The sequence below is a fragment of the Fulmarus glacialis genome, unplaced genomic scaffold, assembly GCF_000690835.1.
Source record: "Fulmarus glacialis isolate BGI_N327 unplaced genomic scaffold, ASM69083v1 scaffold4341, whole genome shotgun sequence".
In the NCBI taxonomy this organism is placed as follows: Eukaryota; Metazoa; Chordata; class Aves; order Procellariiformes; family Procellariidae; genus Fulmarus; species Fulmarus glacialis.
In genome coordinates this window covers 10,444-26,070 of record NW_009191804.1, presented here as the reverse complement: position 1 = coordinate 26,070, position 15,627 = coordinate 10,444, and the positions used below count along the sequence as shown (strand labels likewise).

The 15,627-nt window shown below is 38.8% G+C and overlaps 2 protein-coding genes across 2 annotated transcripts in view; one reads left to right on the top strand and one right to left on the bottom strand.

The window, feature by feature from the left end:
- The window catches only part of GRIP1 (glutamate receptor interacting protein 1), a 129,952-nt gene extending 122,370 nt beyond the window's left edge, over positions 1–7,582 (top strand). Inside the window, exons 25-26 of the mRNA XM_009586815.1 lie at positions 5,947–6,093; positions 7,161–7,582. Coding sequence (XP_009585110.1) covers positions 5,947–6,093; positions 7,161–7,397 — 384 coding nt within the window. The 3' untranslated portion in view covers positions 7,398–7,582. The remainder of the gene's footprint in view (positions 1–5,946; positions 6,094–7,160) is intronic.
- A 2,284-nt stretch (positions 7,583–9,866) lies between these two features.
- HELB (helicase (DNA) B) overlaps positions 9,867–15,627 on the bottom strand; it is a gene marked incomplete at its 5' end in the record, with an annotated part of 15,098 nt that continues 9,337 nt past the window's right edge. Inside the window, 6 exons of the mRNA XM_009586814.1 lie at positions 9,867–9,956; positions 10,480–10,911; positions 11,143–11,277; positions 12,120–12,324; positions 12,892–12,951; positions 14,403–14,487. Of these exons, the coding sequence (XP_009585109.1) occupies positions 9,867–9,956; positions 10,480–10,911; positions 11,143–11,277; positions 12,120–12,324; positions 12,892–12,951; positions 14,403–14,487 (1,007 nt within the window). The remainder of the gene's footprint in view (positions 9,957–10,479; positions 10,912–11,142; positions 11,278–12,119; positions 12,325–12,891; positions 12,952–14,402; positions 14,488–15,627) is intronic.

Below are 15,627 nucleotides of genomic sequence, written 5' to 3'. Positions count from 1 at the left end.
TTTCATAGTGTGCTCACATTCAACAAAGGCACAGTTTTCTCCTATGGATTATAAAACCAGCCTTTCATGATTGATAAAATAATTCTTTCCTGGAAAGGAGGAGTCAGATTTCTATTAATGAGTTGGTATTCTATGAAAGCTGCTAGCTCTTAAAGTCCTGGGCAGTAAAAAATACCCTGTCCTTGAGCTTTCTCTCTCTTCAGTTGTCTATTTTTTAAGATTGCTGTGACCTTCCATTTTAGTAATTTCCAGTTTTTGTTAAGACAATATACCCACTTTCCCACTGTCCGCTGAAGTGATGTTGAGTTTGCTTATACTGTCTATTCTGTCATCCAGAAAAGCGTCATTTCTTTTCTAAAACTCTAAAAGTTGAACCTGCCCCAAGGATTTTCCAAATCCAGTTGTTTAAGAAAAATAGAAACCAGTGACTGGATCTTACGGTCTGATTCATCAAAGTGGGCTTGTACCCCTATGATCACATGTGCAGGTTAACCTAAGCATCATGGGCTGTTTTTGTATTCATGCCCATCTTAGCAAGTTCTTATTTGTTAGTTTTCTTACTGGTTCTTGTGTAGCCATGTGCCTGTTACTTTCTTTCTCCTCGATCATTTTTGTATTAGACCTCTAGTTTAACACTAATAACCTGTTCAGTTGCTATTTCTCATGGACAGCTTGTCCAATGATTGTTTTCCAGAAGAGCTGCAATGACTGCACTTCACTCTCAGAGAAATGCCTTAAGTATTTTTCATAACAGGTCTTACTGGCAAATGTGCTCTGCCCTCTGCAGGCAAATGTCTTGATCAGCTGGGCCACTGACGGGACAACCAGTGAAATAAGAACTGTTTTGGAAAACTGTGATGGTGTAAACAGCCTTTGAAATACAAGCTAAGACATAGCTTGCCTAAGACTTACCTCAGCAAGACGTTCAAGCATGTACTTGAGTGCACGCTGCTGAGCTTTCCCAGTTTCTTCAGCAGGTCAGGTCAGGTGCCTATTTACTGCCTCAGTGTGATGAGTCTGCATGCCTGTTGAGTCAGGCCTATATGCGCTATAGATCAGAGTTCATACCTTAAGTTTGATTGCAGAAAATGTGCCAGCTAAGGTTGATGTTTCACTGGTTTTTCATAATCTGACTGTGAGAGAGCAAGAATATATGATTCTACCAAAGAAAAAGCCACACATCAAAATTAAATTCATCAATAGCCAGTCCGACTGTATAGGGTAAGAGAGAATAAGACTACTCAGGCTACAAACACAAACGAGTCTAACAGAACAGCACGCTGAGCAGATGACATTACTAGCTTGTCCTTCTCAGATATACACCAGAAAGGTAACACAGCCCTAAGAGTTATTTTGCTGGCTGCTGCAAACTTTGCAGCAAGTTAACCTGAATTCTTCACTGCTTTTTCTTACTTCACTGCATTACATTCACCAAATGTGTACTTGAACTGTCTTTGTCCTGAGGAAGTTACAATTGAGATAAGTGTCCTACAAATCTCTTCAAATATTTGTTCTAGATGGTTTAATAAGTAACATTTAATTTAACTGGATAGCATATTGCTCTATCAGTACCCAAATTTAATTAATGCCTTTAATTGATTTTATCTACCTAGGTAAGCATATAGATTAATATTTTTCTAAAAATCATAGCGGATCATTTTTTAAAAGTTTCATAGAGCACGCATTCCTCTGAGAGTAAAAATATGCACTAGACATCAGATAATTTTTCAATATTATTATTGCAAGTAGTCATTAACCTAAAATTACAGTCAGTTAAAATACCTCAATAGCTGATCTGTGCAAGATGTATGAATTTAAATTAAGCATTTTCCCATAGATTTGAGAGGGAGGAGAGGCATAGACACAGACTCAAAACTTGTAAGCCTCTGTTTAAAATTTGTAACTATTTAATTGCTTATGAAATATGAATTACAGTTCCATTTCAGCTTTCTTTTCCCTTAGGCTCCTGATGTAAATTTAAAAGTCTAACAAATTGCCCATAATGGAGATTTTGCTAATGAGATCAAACCTTCCAAACAGCTGTGATCAGAACTACAGATAAACCAGCATGATTTAGGTGTTGCATGAATTGCCTGCAATCTCATACCCTTCAGACAGGGCTGCGCTACTGGCAAGTGAAGATGAGAAACCTGTGTGGTAAGGCTTTGCCCATACCCGTTATTAATTAAAAATCTGGGTATTTCAGGTAGCAGGGTTTTCACGCTGAGATTCCCTCTTAAGAATATATGCTGCCTTAAAAAGAAGTAGCCCCAAAATTACAACCTATAATACAAAAGAAAGTTCTCTGCAGGTGAGAACTTTGCACCTAAAACAATGGGACAGCTGTCAAATATGCCACAAAGTTAAATCACTACCTCATCCTTTAAGTGAGTAAGTATGCATTTCTTTAATTTCCAAGCTCCTGTTAAATAAACCAAAAGTGAAGAGAAGATAGCCATAAGGAGAACAGGTTTTTAAAATCTTTTATGATCTGTAGATCTGAAGAACCAGAGAAATGAGAAAATACTTTTATACATAAAAGTTCTGATTGCAGGGTAGTGAGTAATTCCCTTCCAGAGTGCTCAGTCCATATAAACCAGGAAGGTCCAACCTGAACAACTAGGGGGGCAATAAAAGACTTTGGATGATCATTCTCAAGTTCTGCTTCCTCCTGTGCCCCACTATTGCAGTACTTCCCACTGTCCTGCAAATGCTGTTTCCCACCTCGACAGCAAAACTCCACTTTCATGTCCCTTATTATTTACAATGCTCCATTTTTTGACTCTCAAGCTGGGGAAGAAGTAGCATGTGGATTCCCCGAGCATTATTATAGACAAGACACAAGATAAGGTGAGCTAATGTAGAATCGCACTTCCTTAGATCCATAGAACAGAATTTGTATGTATTTTGTTTGCTAATAGACCACTCACTAAAAATAGGAAAAAAGCAACACTGTCCTAAACCATACAAATGGGACCACCATCTGAGTACATGCAGAATTATTCTCCGCTCAAGGTTGGCTTTGATAAGGTCTTGACTGTAATAGAGTGTCCAGTTTGGGGTCTGAAAATTAAAGAAGGATGTTAACCTACCGAACAGAGTCCAGAGAAAAACAATCCTTGTTTCCCATCGCTGCAGAGAAGGAGAGAATAAAGTGATCTTGTTCTCTGTGGATAGCAGCAGGCTTAACTCTCAGCAAGGGCGATTTAGTTTAGACCTATGGAAAACATCTGAAGCACTGGAAGGGATTACTTTAATAGACTGTGGAGTCTCCATCACTGGAGATTTTAAAAAGCATCACAGACAAATGTCTCTCAGAAATGGGTTAGAGGCAGTTGATCCTGCCTTAGGGCAAGAATACAGTCTAGATGACTTCAAGTAGTCCCGTTTCCTATGTTTTTGTAGTTGGATCCAGCTCCACTTAACTCCAGTGCCCGAAGGAAGAGGAAGGGGAAAAGAAAAAGTGGAAAGGGGAAGTTCCTTTTAAAAATTGTGCCATCTGTGCCAGAACAGTGCACAGTATTTTAAGTAAGTCTTCTCCTCTTAGGCACTGTATCACATTTTTATGTTTACTTTTCAAGGCTTCTTTAAGAAGCAGTTGACATGAAGCACTCCTATCCTTTGTGACGGGGTGGGAAAAAAGTTACCATCTCATTTGAGGAGAATTTGTGTCTTGGTCCAATGCTAATTATTTTTCATTCTTGCCAGGAAATGCACACAAATCTGTCAATAAAATATATCTCCCTCCTTTATTCATTTTTTTAGTCTTGTAGAACGGTAGTCTTACAGCACTTTTATAGCAGCTTCAAACATACTTCAGATCAAAGCCATATTAGACATGCTATGATATCACAGACAAAAGCCTCTGTTGATAACAAATTATTAGAAGTTTCCCAGAGTCCTGCTGGTACAGCAGCTGTTGATACCAATTAAAGTCATTCTATGATTAATTATTTTGAATTTGCAGATAGCTTTTTCAGTAGCTGAAATGCCCATAGACTCCTAAAATTCACGATGAGATGGAGGAATTATGACAGGTTCAGCAAGAAGTTACTTTAGGGGAAGATGGGAGAAAAGGCGGCAAAGACCTTAAACACAGAAGCCACTGGGAAGTTTAAAATGAGAGCTCATGCCCAAAAAAGTCACTGGAAGGCAGAAAGCCTTCAGCTTAGTTAATGGACTTTAGGTGTGGCTTACTGCTTTGCTGTGCTGTACAGAGGGAGAAAAACAAGGGAAGAGGAGGAACTGGTGTAGAGTAAGGGACGAATACTCTGTGTGGGTATTTGTGCTTACCACAGCGTGAGACAGAGAGGTGTTTCCGCAATGCATCGTCCACATCTACAGATAAAACGGTGCTAATGCTGCAGCAGCTGGTGTCGTATCTAACTTCTCTCAACTGTTGCCCACGATAGCGACCAAACTTACCAGTGAGTCTGTTTTCATTCTGGTTAAAGCGCTGTTGATACACCACGAAAGCCAAGTAAATTCAAGAAAACCGCATAGAGTAGGAAAAAACCCACACCTAACTATCTGTGCTCTTTGTTGATCTGACCAAATTCTTCACTTCTGTTTTGAGACAACCTTGTCTGTTCTTGCTTACCTTTTCACAATGGCAGTTAAGGCAGGATCTCAGAAGCTTTCTGAAGGCAGCACCAGCCAGCGCTGTGCCCCCAGCACTGCTGTGCCTTGGCATTCTTCTATGAAATACTGACCGAGTCCTCAGCAGCCCGATCTGAATTTGGTCTTGGCCCTGCCTTGAGCAGGAGATTGGACTAGAGACTTCCCAAAGTCCCCTCCAGTTTGAATGATTCTGTGATTCAGAAACACCAGAAAGGAATTCAGTGGCTGGCACACACAAGGATGCAGCACATGGAGCATTACTGATACCCAGCCATTACAAAATTACAGAGCACTCTCAATGTTGTCGTTTTATCAGCCAAGGTATGTTTTATAAGCCAAAGTGAAAAAAACTCAGCAGTAAAAGCCTGATTTTGACTGTGACTGTATCTGCACACACATTTTGTGCCAGCATCAGCGTGTCAGTCAGATGTCACACCATTGACTCACACAATTTACTTGCATAGGTCTGCACTCCTAATGTGAGAGAGAAGCAAGGAAGAAAAAAAAACAAACCTCACAGAAATTAAAAAAAATCTAAGTATACCACATACCTACAAAAAAATCTGAATCCTTTTCTATCAAATAACTGAATTCACAAAACTCCCTGCAAGGACTTGTTCTCTGAATACCTGAAAAACCTTCTCCTAACAGTTTTATTAACTTCTATTTCCTGCTTTTGAATGACTGTCTCTTGGCTATGTGACTGTAAGAACACTGCCTGCAAGCTCTTTCTGAAGGAGCCTTATTCATATTCTCTTAAAAGATTGCATTATAACTCTCATACTGAGCACTTCTGAGATTAGGCCTTACAGGGCGGACCATTGCCTGGCTGAAACCAGGCTGGCTAGGGCTTATGGTGCCGGTGGCGTTTATGCCCTCTGGAAGTTTTGGAAGACACGACACCGATTGTTTGGCTGAGGCCAGGTCTTCATCTCTGAAGCAAAACTAAACTTAAATGGATGACCAATTGGATGCTTGTACTCAGATCCTGGCAGCTAGAGAACAGGGTGGAGAAAAAAACTAAGACTCAAAAAAATGACACCACAAAAGGTGGGATAAAACCCACAAATGTCCAGCTGACAAGCAGAAGTGAAAAGGGCTGCTTATTACTGAAGAAAAAGGAGGCTTCTGAGAATATTAATATAATGTCAAAATGGGGACAACTCTCATATAGTACTGTAAGTACCAAATAGTAGGTAAGTGAACTCTCTAATGTAGAAAAAAAACCCCAAAACATGCTGGGAAGAAAGCCTCCATAGTGCTCCATAGAAGTGTGGACAAACTTTCCCCCCCGCCCCTTCTCATCATGTCAAATCGCCTCCACAGGTAACTTTGTACAAGGACTCTGATGGAGACGACTTTGGGTTCAGTGTCTCAGATGGTTTACTGGAAAAAGGAGTGTATGTTAAAAATATTCGACCAGCTGGCCCTGGTGATCTGGGAGGTTTAAAACCATACGACAGACTTTTACAGGTAATGTTTCTGGCACCACACAGGTTTAGCATGAAGGGACGTGACATGCAGATTACTTTGTAAAAAGATTTGTGATCACACTGCAGGGCATTTGGGTATCTGTGTACACAGGTCTGATTGTAGAATTGCATAAAGGGTTTACATCACTTATTTGGAACAACTTGTTATCTATATTGCTTATTATATTTTAAATTATGGGCAGTACTGTTCTTTTCTATTTTTGCTGGGAAAGGTTATGTGTAGGGGGATGGGAAGAAGGACAAATAATTGTAATTCCTCTGCACCACAGGCCAAATAAATCACTGAGACCCTCAGTAAGAAAAGGCTGTGCTTCATGGTGACTTGGGCTTTTATGCAGTGGCACTAAGGCTAGATTTTTCCATAAAATCATATTTAAAGAAACAGATTCTTTCAGAATGTTAGGTATTTCAGAACTCCAAAGGAGACATACAGATGCTCACTGGAAAGCTGGAATTTCCTAAGGCATATCCAGACAGATTTGTAATTTTTGCTGTTTGTGATACAGACTTGGGAATTGTTTCTGAGCTTAATCCAAGTTGTTGATTGACATAGTTGTAATAATCTAATTCTCACTGAGCGCCATACTTCCCACAGTGCCAAGTTGGATGGTGGTGGGAAAACTAAATTTTTTTTTAGTTTGTCTAAACTAGCCCAATAAAATACTTTATATATTAATTAAAACCAGAGAAGACCTGAACTGAATTGAAATTTTACATGTGATCTATTGCATTTAAATTGATGACCATGAGAGAGAGTAACTATGTACTGTTAAATGTCATTTATGGAGTGGGCATTGTGACAGCTGCCAACAGCTATCGCCAGTGCAAATACACCCACTTTAGCTACATTCTGCTAAAGGGTGAGTGGAAAACTTAACTGGTGTCTTCACACCAGACGCCATGGTTGTTAAATAGTCTTGTATTGGGCGATTCTCTACCGGGAATATTTACATCAGGTTCCATAGTCTCAAGGATAACTCTGTTTCTCTTGTGATCTCATTTCTGTTTCCTAAAATGGTAACAAAAATCAATCTTCTAATCATTCAGATAAACCATGTTCGCACCAGAGACTTTGACTGCTGCCTAGTTGTGCCCCTCATCGCAGAATCTGGCAATAAGCTGGAACTGGTTATTAGCAGGAACCCACTGGCATCTCAGAAAGGGAGCTCAGAACAACAGACTTCAGCAAGCGGGGAGTGGAGTGATCAGAATAATGCCTTCCTCCAACAGAGTGGACACGCTAATGTGAATACAGAGACACGGGATCCTACAAACACATTATAGCAGAAAATCATTTTAGTGGGACATTTGGTAACGAAAGACAATTATGGTGCTAAATCCCTTTAAGAATTCTCTGAGATTGAGGCTCAGATGCTATATAGCACTAAAAAGCACAGGAGGTCAGGCTGTCTGTCTCAAGGCTTATACTAAATCATGGTTACTTTTGAAAAAGTTTTATTCTTACATTAAGTCAAGTCATTCCATTCTAAACAAGCTAGCATTAGCCACAGTACGAAAAATCATAAGGGCCTTTTTCCCCCAAATAAGAAACTGGGGAGATGTTTTAAACATGAGTGAAATATTCCTCTCCCTTCATCAGCAGCTGCTGTTTGAGGGAAAAGCATGCAGTTAGCCTCTGCTAACAGTGGTGTCCAGGTTACATGGTTTCTAAAAAACATTTTGTCAGAAAGGCGCTGTCTGATGGACAAGGAAGAGTGGTACGCTGCACCAGGTTTTCTTGTTAAATGGCTAGATCTGGGGTTTTGGGGACCTTTAGTCTGCTGGCAAGAAGGGTGTGCTCTTCAGACAAAGCACGGTTTAGATGTTTTAACAAAATCCTTGTAGGCAGCTGCAGTATGCAGTGAACATTACTCCCCCACTTTGGCAAATTTTGTTAGAACATGTGTTATTCCCTATGCAATGAAATATTTAACGATATGTCTTGCAACCTGTGGGGATTTTTAAGCAGAGACTTTTTTAGTGGGATAAAACCTCTGAAGGAGGATTACTGACGAGTAGAACTGAAATGAGTTCAGACAAATTAGAAAGGTTTTAAAAGAAAATGGCTTTTTTAAAATTAGATCAGTGGAAGATTGAAACAAAAGCTCTTTAATGATCCAAAAACCTGTAACCTTGTATTGTCACATGTGAGCTTTTTAAGTCAATTTCTTGAAGGGACAAAAGTCCTATTTAATATGCTTTGGTTTTAGCCTTCTTGATGATAAACATTACCCCCTGCAACACATTTTTAGAATTTAAAATTGTAAATATATTTTACAAACACATCACAAATTCTCTCCTCTCCCCTCTCCCCCCAAGCAATAAAATACTGCCAGTTGCTTTATATGCTCACCAGCAGCTGCTTTGGTTTATTCCGATCTTCAAGTTGTTATTGGTAATTCTTGTTATTGGTGAATATAAAAGATACTGGATTTGTACATTTGTAGAGTCTCCACATCTAAGCAATCACCTTACAGAGTTGTTTCTGGTCAATTTAAACTGTCTAACTGTATCCCTGTTGCTGTTTCCAATACATGAACAAGCTCACCTGCCCTGCACACACAAGTATCTCTGATTTCTATTTCAGCACTGCCAGAAAAGGTCAGAATGACACCCAATGCTGAATCATGTAAAAAAAAAAAAAAAAAAAGTTCATGAGTCACTTAAATATGTATTTTTATTTGTAACAAATAAGTATTAAACTGTAAAGTATTTTTGTACAAATTTAATACTTTAATAGCATGATATTTATCGTCTTATGTTATGTTTTTTGAAATTCAAACTGTTGCAAATATTTGTATGGAAAAACTGTATAAATTGAAATAAACAGTGACTTAAAGACAATTTTTCTACTTTATATTTTTTCCACATTTTTTTCCACATTTTTTTTCCACATTTTTAGAAAAAAATACGATGTTTATATTTGTGGTACACTTTTTCCTGCCATATACGCAAAAAAAAAAAGTTAAAAGTAAGCAAGCTGTCCAAATTTTAGTACAATTTGTCTGATGTTTGATTAAGCATTCAGCTTATTAGTCTCAAAAATTACAATGCGGCAAGTCACATAGTACACAAAAAAAGGGTGAAAGTGGAATGTTATTTGAACTCTGACGTGGAATTTTGCTTTTCTTACCAAGATCATTATGAGCATAGAACGATTAGCTAAAGCAGCAATGGCAAGTTCTACATCTCTTCGAGCACAAAGTGGGAAAAATTTTCTCTGTCACTGATTGCAACTTTTTTGTTCTGTTTATAACAAGATCAAAATCCATAATCCATCAAAGCTTCATGCCTGTAATTCTGCTACATTAGAAAACCTGAAGTCCCCTTTGTAAACTATTTTTTGACTCAAGAGCAAGCTGCAGTTTTGGCACATCAGTAACAGCTTCTCATCAATTCTGTAGCGTTAGGCAATGGATAAATCTTGGTTCGGATGGCTACAGTCTTTAAACCTAGAAATCCCCATGTATTTTTTAAGGGAACGTCTGGATCCTCTAAACCCTGTAAGTTCATTCTTCACCAAAACAAAAGAATGATGATATGATTTTTGATGACTGACACACCAAGGAATCTCCTACTAAAAACAGATCACTGAAAATATAAAAGGCTCACTTTAAAACAAGCTGTTCTTCATAGAACATGGAAATACAGGAAAGCCTTTGAAAATCATTTGCATACCCAGCTTCTCTGTTCCAAAAATCTTGAACGAAACAGGTTCAAGAAAGGTTCATAGCGAGGACAGTTAATTGTTTGTTAGCTTTTGAAAAGCTTCCTAGGAGTTGGTTGTCCCAAAGTTAGATTCTTAAGTCTGGAAGACCCAAGTGGGGACTCTTGTACTGTTGCCTGTCAAAACAAAACAAAAAATGTTACCAGCATTTGAATCGGAACTAAAATACAGTAATATCTTCAAAAAAAGCTCTTTTCCCATGACAGGGCTCAGAAATTAGCTATAATGAAAAAAGCATCTGTTAAGCATGTTTAACTGTATAAAAATCAAATTCAAGGATTAAATTTTATATAAATCTTTCACAGCAGGTCAGCTGCTGAAAACTGACTTCTGTACACAAAGAGTAAGCTAATATAGGCTAAGCTAGCCAACAGATCACTCCAATGAGTAACAAGATGTGTAAATTTACTGCTATTTACATTGTAACTTATTTTTCCCTATTAGTCATATCTTACTCTGGGGAAAACATCTGCCAAACTTGACTGCTTCACTACTGGTCATCTTGAAAATTATTAAATAAATAATAACAACACAATCCCAACAGTATCCAGGTGACTTGCGGTGGTAAAAGAGAGTGCAAAAGATTGTTTTAAGCTTTCTCAGTAAGGAGATGATACTTACAGAGGGTTTTTTCACAGCATCCTCAGAATTCTCTGCAAGAGTTTGTTGTCTTTTACATGGATTTTGCTGCAAATTGCCCGTCTGCTCTTCTTTATTGAGAACCACTGACCTTTCCTGTTTAATCAAGTCAGCTGGAGGTTCGGATGGGTCAGGAGCACCTTGAGTTACGGACACAGAGCCAGTCTCAAGCTCTTGACTTTGCCAGCTCTTTGTCAGGGGAGAGGAAGTTTGTTTGGGACAGTAGCTTGTTTCTGAGATTGCCTCTCTCAAAAATCTCTGTAAGCGAGTTTTTCTGGGCACGTTCTTGTTAGTGACTGCTTTGCTGAGGTGCATCTCTTCAGCTATAACATAGACACGGCAGCGTCCTCTGGTCACGGCTGTGTACACATGCTGCCAGTGCTGACGGCCGGGATTGCCAACCACGTAGACAACAGTTTTTTCCTCAGAACCCTGAAACATGTTTAAGAACACCTTATCAAAGTAAGATCTCCAGTAAGTAGTTAAAAAAAAAAAAAGACTTACAAGAACAAGGAAGTTGGAGACAACTGGGGACACTCTCAAGAATATTTTCTATCCTGCATTCAAGGAACTTTAGTTTGACTCTTTCACATGAAAACACAGTGCATTAGCAAGATAAAGCCATGAGAAAGTTTTAGCAGCTCATAGCTTCTTTATTTTTACCTGAAATGTGTGAATAGTTCTGGCCCATGCGTGTTTTATATGACATAGCTTCTTCAGTGCCTTATACTTCACAGTGAATGTGGAGCCGTACGTGCTGCTGATGGTCAATAAGCGCTGTTTATCAATTTCTACATCCTAAAGAAATAGCACAAGAAGACTCAGCAGTAAGCTTGTATCAGCAGTTTGATCAATGTCTATACATCTGTGTGTGTCCATATTCTAGCTTTCACTGAAATTACAACAGCTGCAATGTCAACCAAGTGAAATCGTTTCAGAAGACACTAAACCCCAAAGAGTGCTATCTTTCACTGACCACCTTCAAGGAAAATAGTTTCACTGTACAGGGCCTACCCTAACTCCTTTTGTTTAGTACGAAAAATGCTGAGAAAGGCAGTTTTAACTCCCAGAAAACTTAGATTATTCTAGGGTACAGTGAAATACACCAGTGAGGCGGTTTAACAATTGTCGCCACAGAGAAGAGCCTACTTTCTCCCATCAACCCTGTATGGTTCCCCTTTGCCATGCACAAATATTGATACTTCCACTCACTGAACCCAGCAGAAAAATACAGAGGGTTTTTTGCTGTATTTTTTGGTCAGCTTAGTTTTCTGCCAGGGGAGAGCTCAAGCTGTAACATTAGCTTTATTCTTTACTGAAGACTATGTTTCTACTTATATCCAAAACATTACCCATTTCAATTACAACACATTTGAGTATTTACAGAATGTATTTACACTGGACACAAGCAGACCAACTGAAACGCATTTTACAGAAACGCCCAGAGTTTTTTTTTTTTTTAATTCTCTACTGTGAGTCTGCCTCTTTCTTGCCTTTCACATGATAGTTTAGCGGAAGAACTAAGTATACATTATGCACTAAAATTATAAAGTGTTTATTGTTTTGTTCTGGGCATTCAACAAGGACTGAATCAGTTACCACTGGGGTTTTTTGTGCAAGTTCTTGCAGCAAGGGCTTACCCTTGTTATGAAAAATATATCTCCATTGCATAGTCGTTTGCCCTCCTCAGCAGTCTCTGCAGTGAGGGTGGTTTCTCCACTTTTGCATTCATGGCAATTAGGATCCTCTCTGAAACCACGGTCTGGCAAGAGATCCTTGAGATATGCATTCCGCGTGCAGGAAATCTTATCATCAATTTGAAATAGAAGTCGGTTTTTATGGTCTCTAGGTCAGAAAAAGAAAGAGGGAGAAATGTATTTACAAAGCAGGCATTTACCATCTCTCGGTATTTCTTCTCTTTCCCCTCTTTATACTTGGGCCACATTAAAAACCTTAATAATCTTCAAAACAGTTAAAGACAACTCCCATTTAAAATATGTTTCTTTTGGTAAAAAACAGTAATATGGAATAGCACCAAAATCCTGCTTCCAAAAATATTTCAGAATCTATTTAGAAATCATACAGTGGCAAAAAATAATTAACCTTGAGGGTTTTTTCAAGTTGCTTTTATGTCAATTTTAAATATTCAACAGTAACTCAAAATCAGAATTCAGCAATGACAATTTAAATGAAAGGCAAACAGTTTATGTCATCTCTGTTCACAGTCCAGGTTGAGATTAAAGAACACATCAAAAAAAGTTTATTATATCAATGATTTCTAACATAAATAATCAGATCTAGATGAACCATTGAAAGTTTTTCAATCTTATTTTAGGTTGTTGGCCTGGCTGTAACACTTTCAAAACCAAAGTGAGATCGTTCACAGGAAAAAATGGCAAAACACTGACTTACCTGGTTACATGATTTGAATAGTGTTGGCAACAAAGTTCATTTATTAGATCGCAATCTTGCCTAAAACCACAGAAAACAAGAACATGAACAAAATCATGATGTACAAAACATACAATTACGTGCAGTGTCATATTAGCATTAATTTATAAAGAATGGAAAAAGCCCATTTTAGCTATGGTGATCTTCCACCAACAATTAAAAACAATTGCTGATTCAGAGTTTAGAAGATAAAGCAGTAAAGGAACAGTTTTGACTAAATACCATAGAAAGTGAGGCAAGGATGTTTGCGATGCATACCTAGATTAGCTAATTTGTTTTTAAGATAAAGAAGAAAACTAAAGAAAAACTAAAGCCTGGATATATTATTTTCTGTCTGTGGATGTATTAAAAATACTCAAAAGATTTATTTGCTTTTTAAAGACCTGGAATTTTAACTTTTAAATGCAGATTAAGTACCTATAAATATATTTTAGAAGAATCTTATATGGAAATCATTAATAACGGTATCGTACCTGAATGCAGATTGGAGAAATAAAATTGATTTCAGAGTTACTCAGCATTCACAACAAATAGGTAAACTAGCTAAAATTTATAAATTGCTTATCTGCACACTAGTAACCTTAAATAGTGGATGTTTTTTAATTGCTGAGAAAAGGTTCTTCACAAATAAAAGCGGAACGTTTTTTTCTTAAGTACCCTTTTGTGCAGAAGTGTAAGTTTGTGGACTATTGGTACTACTGGACATTACATTTATCACTTCAGTGTTTCTGTGAAGCCATCTGTACTATTCACACTCCTGTGATGGTTCACATTATCAGTGAATCTTTTTTCAAAGTGTGTTAGAGCCCTACACCCCACCCCTTCTTAAATGAAGAGTATTGTGCTTCCAAATATCCAAACTGTAGGCATTCACCAGTGCCCAGCAGGAGCCCATCAGATTATATGACTACATCTGGCTCTTGTCACATGGTCAAAATGCAAGTATCTTCCGTCATTTGGACAATGTCCACCTGCGACAGAAGCATGTATAGACAGTAGGTTATATGTTCCATCACACACCCTGGAATTCACATCTGCCACAATGGGATGCATTGGAATATGGACATTTCTTTGTATTTTGCGAGTTCCTCCTGCAGTCGAGCCCTCACCTTTCGCTTCTGAAGAATGCTGCACTGTTAGCAAACACCAGAGCACAGGCTCTCAGAGAATCTACTACAAAAACTGACCATTTATGTCCGTCCTTTGTTTCTTTAACATAAACAGTACAGATGAACATGAACACAAAGGCAGAAATCATGGTGCAAAATAACAGTAAGCTTACGGAAAAATGAAGCAACTCTCCATGGAGAGACTGGGGGCAACCAGAAGGTACAGGAAAAGACACCTGGCCTATTATTCTCCCTAGTAATTCTATGATATTGCCACTAGTCTCTCCAACTCACATTCAGCTATTTTTAAGATTGTGGCTGCTAGCGAGGATTTTTTCAATGTCTGCCTGCATGCTCCGTTACCTTCTGAAAGCAATGAACTGCGATTGTTTGGCATCCTGCAATCCCGGTCCTTTTTTAAGTAAAGTCTTTATGGCATTTTGCAAATCTGTTTTAGAAGACATAAAAGGTAAGGCATAAAAATATGCAGAACAAACAATTTAAGAAAGAAAAACATAAGTCAATACGAAATTGCCTTTGCTTATTTCTTGCTTCAGTAAGATTTTAACTTGTTTAAGACAACAACAACAAAAAAAACAAACCACAAAAACACACACACACCCTTGCAAAGAAGAAAAAAAAAAAAACACAATCACACCACAAAACACCCACATATATACTTCCCCAAAAAGTATCACGCAATTATCCCACTATTAAAATCTGAGACACAAGAGTGATATGGAAGGAGAGAAATTCTTATTTCTCTGTGTTAAACAGCTGCACAGAGTGTATTTCATGCAAAATAAGGGCTTGATACAGCACATTAAAGAGGTAAAGATAGAACATCTTTAAGCCACAGACCCATACATTTAGATTTCACAGAAGAAATCCATTTTTAGTATCCTGTTTGCAGAGTAAGTTACTATAGTAAGATAAGGTGATAATATTTGCACTATTTTTTCTTTCCACATCCCCCTTGAAGCTTTTTGATGCCTATTTTTGACACGCCTGAGGGATGGGATGCCATCCAGAGGGACCTGGACAAGCTCGAGAAGTGGGCCCGTGTGAACCTCATGAGGTTCAACAAGGCCAAGTGCAAGGTCCTGCACCTGGGTCGGGGCAACCCCCGGTATCAATACAGGCTGGGGGATGAAGGGGTTGAGAGCAGCCCTGCCAAGAAGGACTTGGGGGTACTGGTGGATGAAAAGGTGGACGTGAGCTGACAAGGTGCCCTCACAGCCCAGAAGGCCAACCGTATCCTGGGCTGCATCAAAAGAAGCGTGGCCAGCAGGTCAAGGGAGGCGATTCTGCCCCTCTACTCTGCTCTGCTGAGACCCCACCTGCAGTACTGCGTCCAGCTCTGGAGCACAAGACATGGACCTTTCTCTGGACCAAGACAGGGTCCAGAGGAGGGCCACAAAAATGATCAGGGGGATGGAACGCCTCTCCTATGAAGAAAGGCTGAAAGAGTTGGGGTTATTCAGCCTGGAGAAGAGAAGGCTTCGGGGAGACCTTATTGCGGCCTAACAGTACTTAGAGGGGGCTTATAAGAAAGATGGGGACAGACTTTTTAGCAGGGCCTGTTGCG